This window comes from Cyprinus carpio, chromosome B12 (genome assembly GCF_018340385.1).
Source record: "Cyprinus carpio isolate SPL01 chromosome B12, ASM1834038v1, whole genome shotgun sequence".
Classification (NCBI taxonomy): Eukaryota; Metazoa; Chordata; class Actinopteri; order Cypriniformes; family Cyprinidae; genus Cyprinus; species Cyprinus carpio.
This window is the reverse complement of record NC_056608.1, coordinates 1,158,761-1,168,001: the sequence shown is the minus strand read 5'-3', so window position 1 is coordinate 1,168,001 and position 9,241 is coordinate 1,158,761. Positions and strand designations below refer to the sequence as shown.

Here is a 9,241-nt window from a genome sequence, read left to right as displayed (position 1 = left end):
AGAGCAGGTTGTCCTCCAGAGTTTTCAAAGTGATTTTGAAGCCGTTCTGTTGCTTTGTGAGGTTCGACTACAAAGTAAAAGACACAGAAAGACGTGTGTGGAGGGATGTGTGAAGATTCGTGAAAACAAGAGCCAAGGGGCAAAGTCATGGACATGAGAGAGCATCTGAACAGCTGCAGAGATCAATGTATTCAGGAGAAATGAAGCTAGTCTTTGCGCGGATTAACAGACATCAAAAACCACATCCGCCAGTGTGTGATGGGATTGTCAATGCTGATGGATCCATTTCCCACGTTTGGATAGAGAAACAAACACACACACACACACACACACACACACTCTCGCTGATGATCTCACATCAGAGAGCCGTCATCATTGAACCGTCAAGACAAAACTCATTCCGGAAGAGGTCAATCTGCAAAAAAACTCAAGTATAATAACGTCGCTCCGTCAGTGACCACCAGAGCCTCTGTGAGACTTTTACAAATAACAGCACCGGAGAAAAACAGCTGGGTTCAGAGACACGACCCCTCATCAGAGAGGACGAAAACAGGTATGTTCACCTATCCCGTCCTAATGAGTCACTCATTAATGATTACATTTCCACTGGCATCTTGTGTGTCCAATTAACCCGGACCTGCAAAACAAACAATTAACTAGCAGCCCCAGAAACTCGGTACGCTTACAATCTCAGCCGAGTAATTGAGCAACCCAAAGTGACGTTGGTCAGATCACTCAACATAATAACAAAACTCCACACCATTACACAATACAGATACGTCTCTACAACGATAACAAAAACACAAACTACATAAAATGGCCTTGGCGGATGTGCAGATCTCACGCTGTAATAAGATAAAAAACCCCACACAAGTTTGCTCAGCGCAATTATGTTGGTACTGCGTGATGTAAAACAAGCCAGGGATTAAAAACAAACCCTCTAAAAAACACATCTAAATAAGAAAGCGCATCCCCGCGGTGCGGTTGCATAAGATCTAATTATAAATCCAGCAAACACTGACCGGAGTATAACGAAACTCTTCGTCTCCCTCCACGTTAAAGCAGGTGCTGGGGGACTGTCACGCTTTTCTTGCAACTTCAGTATTAATTAAGATGATAAGAGAGTTCAGTAGCGTAGCCCCATCTTTAGGATCTCAGCTATCAAACACTAATTAATCAAGCTTCATTAAGTAACATTTCAATTTTACGAATAACCGCATTCACTTCCTGTCAGCTATTCAGAAACACTTCTTCAGTTTGTTGTCATTTGTTCTCAAATGAAAGCTTCAGCATCTGACAGACATTTCAGGAAGAGGAAATGAAGTAAAACGAGAAAAAACATTTTGACAGGCTGAAAAAAATAAGGGGAACTTCAAGCCTTTGACCATTCCAGCTAATTACTTACAGTAATGTTATTCTAATGTACGAATATACATGTGCATATGTGTTGGTCATTAAAAAAAAACTGCTCAGGGAAAGTGTGCTAATTATATACATGAAAGTGCAAAAAGTAAAGCACCAATTACCCTTTTGTAAGCATAAGTGAGAAGTAGACAGCCTCAAATATGCGTGCAGAACCGCTATGATTGACCGTTCTGTCCGTCAGCACATGATGACTAATTATCTTTGAGTTCAGCCAATCTAGACCTTAGAAACTGATGAATCCAATTAAGCTCCAAAACACTTGTCAAATACCATCTACTTAACCGTCCTGCAATTAAGCGTGGAGAGAGTGATCTGAAATGGCTGTGTACCTTCAGCTCCTCCAGGTCGGGTCTCTCCATGCTGACCACGGCTGCCAGCAGCTGGTCCTCCAGCCCGTCCCGTGTCACCGTGAAGTTGACCAGCGTACACTGAGCCTGGAGCTCCGGCTGGTAGTGAGGGTTTGCCAGCTTGGTGTGAAGGATCAGACGGAAACTGGGGTTGTACTCGCACTCCTTATCGCCGATCTTTATGTAGCTGTAGCGGATTAGAAACCAGAATCCTCTCATTATTTGATGACACTTTATCTATTTGCGTCTGTAGATTTCAATCTTTAGAATTTTTTCTCTTACATACAGCAAACTTTACAGTTTTATTTCTGTCTATATTCTGAAGGTTTGTTCATACATATAATACACACACATAACATGAAAAAATCTCTTTTTTCTCTCTCTTTACACAATATTCTCATAAAAAAAGAAAAACAAAAAACCCTCTCTAAAAAATCCTATATATAAAAAAAAAAAAAAAAGAATAAATATTAACCTGGCTTTATCCAATGTTCAGATTTATGTTCTAGAGATGTATGCAAAGTAGTGCATATTTAATTAGAAAATGCCTCATTTGCATATTTAAAGGGTTAGTTCACCCCAAAATGAAAATTCTGTCATTAATTACTCACCCTCATGTCGTTCCAAACCCGTAAGACCTTCATTCATTTTTGGAACAAATATTAAGATTTTTTTTCAAAAATAGAACAACCATACCACCCACCAACAACAACAACGCAACTGAAATGTTCCCAGGTCCAGAAACGTAGTAAATACATTGGTAAAACACTCCATGTGACATCAGTGGCTCAACTTCAGTTTTGCAATGCTATGAGAATATTTTTATTGCGCAAAGAAAACAAAAATAACATAATTTACTCAACCAATCTTCTCCCCGGAGTTACGTCTTCCGCCATTTTAGAGAGTATTACTACACTGCATATGCACGCTTTCCCCTAAGCATAAACAATGCTTACCACGCAGATTACATTCATGCGCGTGCTTTCCATCCGAACATAAACAACTCTGATTACATCCAATATGTTCTTGGGTACTCTCCAAAATGATGGAAGAGGTAACTCAGGGGAGAAGAATGGTTGGGTAAATTATGTCACATGAACGGTTTTACAGATGTGTTTACTACGTTTCTGGAACTGGGAACATTTCAGTTGCATTGTTGTCATTGGAGGGTCAGATAGCTCTCCGATTTCATCAAAAATATCTTAATTTGTGTTCCAAAGATCAACGAAGGTCTTACGGGTTTGGACCGAGATGAGGGTGAGTAATTAATGACAGAATTTTCATTTTGGGGTGAACTAACCCTTTACATATATAATTTCAGTAAACTTCTAATACAAATCAATTTATCTTAAAGGGGACATCAGATACAAAATTCACTTTTACATGGTGTTTGTGTGTGTTAGCAGTGTGTGTACACATCCACCCTATAATGATAAAAATCCACCCGTGCTTTTTTTAAATCCCCAATAATAATGATCACTTTCTCAGATCAGGCTGTTCTGAGATTCTTGGCAGAGTGACGTAGTTCTCGACATAGCAGTCGTCATTTAGTCCCGACATCTGAGCTGCTGAAGACGCAGTGGATTACGTTTTTGCTGTTTTTGAAGGGAATGCACTCCCCGATCTACCTAAATGCGTTTATGTTCGGGCGAATCATTTGTGATTTGAGTTCCAGCTCCTGCGTACCTAACTAGCCTTCTATCACGCTACAATCCATCAGATTAAGAGAAACTTAATTTTCTGTAAAGTTGCTTTGCAATGATTTGTATTGTAAAAAGCGCTATACAAATAAACTTTTTATTGAATTGAATTGAATCCAGTTTCACCTACTGTACACATGAAGTGAGTATACGTTTTTTTTATGACTTTGCAAATCGCCTTTACTTATAATATGCTAGTTAGCAAATTCCGCGGCTAAAGTTTACAGTATCATAAGAACGGTTCATCACCCCACGGAAGAGAGCTTGTTAGTATTTAAAGAGGAATGCACTGAAATGGCTTGCTGTGAACAGAGCTGTTTTTGGCAGGGTAAAAAGGGTGTTGTTTTACACTACCATTGGGAAATCTTAACCAAAATATGTTTGACTTTTCATTAAGACCTTAAAGAATCATATCAATTTGTGGAAAATCGACATCCGATGACCCCTTTAATGTACTGTGATTAACCAGCAAGATTAAGTTAATTCACCTGTGGTGTTTTGCCTTAATAAAAGATGTTTGAAGAGGCTTGGGTCACATTTAACCACTATATATAATGATAAACATGACTAATAACTACATTATAATGCTCTCACCGTCCTTTCTTTATGGTTTCACGTCCGAGTAGCGGACCGAGCACTGGATCCACCGCCTCCTCCAAATTCTCAATGAGGACGACTTCACCAACAGATAACGCTCTCTCGATGGAGTCCAGATATCTGAATTAACACACACACACACACACACACCGTAAAGCAGACATCAGTAATGAATCATGTTAAGCAGATGGTGTGTATGCAGACGTAATGTGTGTTCTACCCTCTCTGTCCAATTCTGATGATCCGCAGCTCTTCTCCGTATTTGTTTTTGATCCATTTGATTCCCTGCAGCTGCGGATCCACCATGAGCGGCCATCGTTCGCAGCTGGTGAGGATGGTGGCGTTTTCAGTCGACATCCGGTCTGCCGGCAGACCCTCGTTCTGCCAGACTGCGATGTCAGCGTCATCCGTCAGCATGGTCAGCGGGTCCAGACCCGGAGTCACCGGGATCGGCACCTGCAGGAAGAGCACTCATAGACTGAACCCTCACAAAAACAAATGACAGATTAACAGAGGAATGAACTACCCCGTTGAAAAAAGAACAAAAAAAAAAACGGCATATGGTTAGATATTGAAGCATGACAGCTGGTTCGAGCTGGTTATAAGCTGGTCCTGAGCAGGAGCTAGTTGCCATGAACCAGCTGCAATGCTTCAAAACATACTAACCAGAATATGCTGGGTTTTTCAACAGGGTATGCTTTAGATTTCAGGTGAAAGCCACACTGGCCTTAATCAAACACATGATCTCTTCCTCTGTCAATCTTAAACATCTTAAAATCTCATTTTTTAGCATTGCCGGTGGGACAGACCTTGAGCTGGCTCAGGTACGGCCTCCAGCTGTTGTCCATCAGCTCCAGGCGGTAACGTTTGGTGAAATAACCCAGATAGGAGACGAAGGCAGTGATGAGGAGCACGTCTCCACACAGAGTGCTCTCCTGATGCCTGAAGCTCTTCACGGCCTCTGCCCAGCGCACGTTCTCCGATGCCAGACCTCCAACCTGAATACACACAACTCTATGAGTCTGACAATATCATTCAAAACACTCACAAAAACAAGCTCTAAGTAAAGAAATAAATATATATTATATTAAAGTAAAATAAACTATCTCTATCTACCAGAAACAAACAAACAAACAAATTAATTCAAAAAAGCCTTTATGTCTGGAAAGCGTTTCTTCCGAGTGGCTATAGAATGGACATTCTGGCACAGTGTTGACATGATTACCATGTGAAGCAAAACTCCATTCATTTTCTCCATAGGGAACTTGTTTTTTTTTTGTTTTTTTTTACAAAAACTGATAAAACTTTAAAGACGGATATGTTGTGCGCTCTGAGGTTATTAATCAATTGTATATGCTTTTGTTGAATCTATCAGTTTACATTTATTCAACTTCTTTTTTAAAAAAATAAAATGTTGGTTAATGGTGGAATTCATTGTGAAAAACTACATTCCGTTGTGAAATTGTGAAAAAGTTTACATTGTGAAAATTCCACCAATCAGAAAGTAGCAGCAAGCAAAATGAGATCTTTAGCTCCACCCACTCCCATAAAGCACCATGAATGACAAATTGAATAGGTTCTCTTCGCTCTCAAAATATTTAAATATTTAATTATATTTAGCAAAATATATATACAGTATATATATATATATATATATATATATATATATATATATATATATATATATTTATTTTATTTATTTATTTATTGCCAACTTTAAATGAATAGTTTTATATTTCACCATCATTTTTAATTTGATGTAATTCGCATTTTATGTTATGATTTTCAAATACTTTTCCTGCTTCAAATCAAAGTCTGTACTGTTGTGATCCTCCTCATAGCTGGGTGGATTGGTTCATCTTATAACGCTTTAACCAAGACTTGTGAATGTAAAACGAATGTGAAAAATACTTCTGGTACCAGAGCCACCTTCAAAGTAGACAACACTAATGCAACTTATTATGAAGTGCAACCATTCGAATTCCAGGCCAGAACGTTAAAGGTGCAGTATGCCATTATTTCGATTTTGCTTGAGCAGCAACAACCTATTCTGAAAACCGGCATTATCTGCGTGATTGTGTCTGCAGCCCGCAGTGTGGAAATGACGCACTTGACCTTTAACCCCTGGTCAACACCAAACCCCTCACACATGTTCAGGTCACTGCTGTTCAACACACAATTATTCTCAGATCAAACAATCGCTTTAATGAATATCTCCAGCCGGTGTGCTTCAGGCAAAGCTAGCGCTGCTGCACGTGTTTGTTTGTGTGATTTCCTGCTGACTTTCTACTGCTGCATGCTTCAACGGACAGCATAAATGACTTATTCTGGGGGTTTGCTGCATTTTAATTATTATTCAGAATTTCCTTCTGTTTCGCTGGCTCATCTATTTTTTTCTTAATTAAGACAGGAAGCAGCAGCTCTGGGTGTAACGTGATGTTGACGCATGCAGCGCTGGAGACTCACCAGGCGGTTGGCGAGAGCGATGGTGCGTGCCGTGGTCTCAGCCTCCTGTTGGCACCGCAGCTTGTCTGCTGTGGCTTTCTCAAACTTCGCAGTCAGCTTCGCCAAGTTCTCATTAAGTTGCTGTCAAGAGAAGAAAACAAGAAGATGATATAATAAGAAAAAACAGTAATAAAGAATTATTCACAATCAACCTACAAAAAAAAAAAATAATTCATATCTGCAAAAACTCAGGTGATATGAACAAATAAAAACAAAAAAAGGACTTAACTTTAATCTACATCAATATTTTAGGAAAAATAAATAAAATAAAAAAACATATTTTATGTCATGCTTCTTTCAAGTTTTTAAACGCTTTCCACCGTTTGTCTTCAGTAATTCATTTTAAATAGAACCGTGGTGTGACAAATGAATTTTTAAAAAGTAAAATTAATATAATATTTTTAAAAAACAGGCCATTTAAGCTGTATGCATACTAATAAAAGTTTGATCCATTTTAGATTAAAAGTTGTTAATGTTGGCTCATAGTCAAATTTTCCACTCATGCTTGTAGCTGCTTCATCTGCACATGTTCTCCAGTGTTAACAGAGCAGTCAGAACAGTATAAAATTCTACTTACATTGATTTTTGCCTTGATGACCGAGAGTTTATCCTGCGCGGCGGCGAGTTCGGCGTTGGCTTTGCTCAGGGCTTGTCTCTTAGGCTCGACCTCACAGTAAACCTCATAAAACTTCACAATGTTGATGACCCAGGAGCAGAGGCCAGCCGCCGCGTTGGATTTGGCTGCTATCAGCTCAGGGCTGAAGTCTGGGTCCCCTAGGTACGGCTGGATGGCTTTGAGACAGTTCTCGTGGATGTTTTCCTTTTTGAAATTGACCAAGGCGTCGAGGAAGGCGTCCACCTTAGCCATCATGACTTTAGCAGCCTTCCAGCTGCGGTCCTTGGGAACGCGCCCACCGGGGGCCATGAGGACCATCACAGCGGCTGTGACGTTTGTCACGGCAGCCACAGGAGAGCCGAAAGACTTCAGCTCCGTCAGATTGTTCTGAAGACAAGAGTCAAAACAAGATATACATACAGTCAGCCAGCCTTCTATACATATACATTATATATACCTCCATTGTCAATAATGCACATGTACAGTATGGGGGAATCAGACCTTGTTGAGAGTGTTCAGAGCCTCCTGTGCCGCTATGAGTGCAGGTTCTGCTTTAGCCAGGTCCTCCTCACAGTCTCTCTGTTTGCGCATCACCTCCTCGGCGATGCAGGCCACCTTCTGCTCCTCTTCATCCGCCACCGCCTTCTCCCGCGCCACCTTCTCCGTCTCCACACCCACAACCTGGATCAGTTTATCTGCACTCTCGTTCTTCAGCTTCAGCTCCACTTCCTGTGCCGCCAGCTTGGCCTTCAGATCGTCCACCTAATAGAAAGAAAAACAGCTGAGTAATTGTGATGTGGTACAAACAGTACATCAACAGTATGTGTGTAATAAATAGAAATACTGTAGAAATGAATGGTGGTGACTACTATCTAATTTATCAGAGACCACGGATAAGAAACATCATGACAAGTTTTCTATTTAAAACCAGGGCTGTTGCCTGAGAAAAATTTACAGAAGCAAATAAAACAAAGAACAATCATAATGATTCTTAGCAATAGAGCACAGAAAATGACAGCTGTTCAAATGGAAAATAAATAGTCTACAGACAGTTGCATACGAATTTATAGTATTGTTAATATTTAACCAGTCCCTGGATTCTCTCAAATGTGTTGTGTGTGCAGACCATTTGCAGCTTATATGGATTTTAAAAATAATGAGAACTAAAATGCTGTAAAAAAAACTGTTCATGATACCTAATGCATTAACTAATGTGTAACGTATCGAACCTTATTATGAAGGGCCATCATAATATCTTATGTGCTGTGTTTATTCCCTATTAAAGTTTGTTTAGGAACTTGCAGTTATCAGCTAATTGCATCAGCAGTTGTTCTGCATAACAGCCTATTTGTTTTTGTTCTACACTCATTGTTAAATCCTATTAGTGATATTATCAGAGAAATGAGCGCTCAAAGTTTTAATAGATAAATGACAATCACTCGATTGTGAAGAAGCACTGTTCACAGAGATATGACGGATGAACGTTTTTTAATAAACTATTTCTGTTTGGGTTGAGCTGCTGGCACTTATTCAAACAGAGGCCAACTGGGAAAAGCCAATCAGGAGAGAAAACTGGGCGAAATACACAATTAGCTGAAAACTGTTGTCAGACGCAATCCAAAGCAACACGACGCGGCTTGTGAAGCAAACAAACAGTCAAATACGGCTGTTCTACAGCAATCTCCAGCAAACTCCTCTCCAATCTGCTTCCTTTCTCCAGCCTCCAAACGAGCTGATTAGCTTTAAGAAAACTTCAGAGATGAACTGTCCTCGGGTAGCGAAAGCCTACAATACCCACAAAATCAAGTTGCTATCATGTGGGTAATTAAGCTGATGAATAGGAGGTAAAGACGAAGGAGGACTAATTGCCCAAAAAGCGCAGTCAGACAGCGCTCTTACGGCTCTTGGTGGAAGTTTCTCCCTCTGTGCTCCTCAAACTACATGAAACGCCTAATGATCCTCTTCAGTCGAAGAGAGCAGATCATCCTCACAAGTTCACATCAAAGAGCACGCGCCTAATATTGCATTGTTAAAATACTGTAAATCATCTC

The 9,241-nt window shown here is 40.0% G+C and overlaps 1 protein-coding gene across 1 annotated transcript in view; it reads right to left on the bottom strand.

Moving 5' to 3' along the window:
• dnah9 (dynein, axonemal, heavy chain 9) overlaps positions 1-9,241 on the bottom strand; it is a 101,160-nt gene that overhangs the window by 23,623 nt on the left and 68,296 nt on the right. The window contains 8 exon segments of the mRNA XM_042734899.1: positions 1-67; positions 1,755-1,959; positions 4,067-4,189; positions 4,290-4,525; positions 4,879-5,067; positions 6,536-6,655; positions 7,152-7,577; positions 7,692-7,952. The exon segment at positions 1-67 is cut by the window's left edge and continues 98 nt beyond it. Of these exon segments, the coding sequence (XP_042590833.1) occupies positions 1-67; positions 1,755-1,959; positions 4,067-4,189; positions 4,290-4,525; positions 4,879-5,067; positions 6,536-6,655; positions 7,152-7,577; positions 7,692-7,952 (1,627 nt within the window).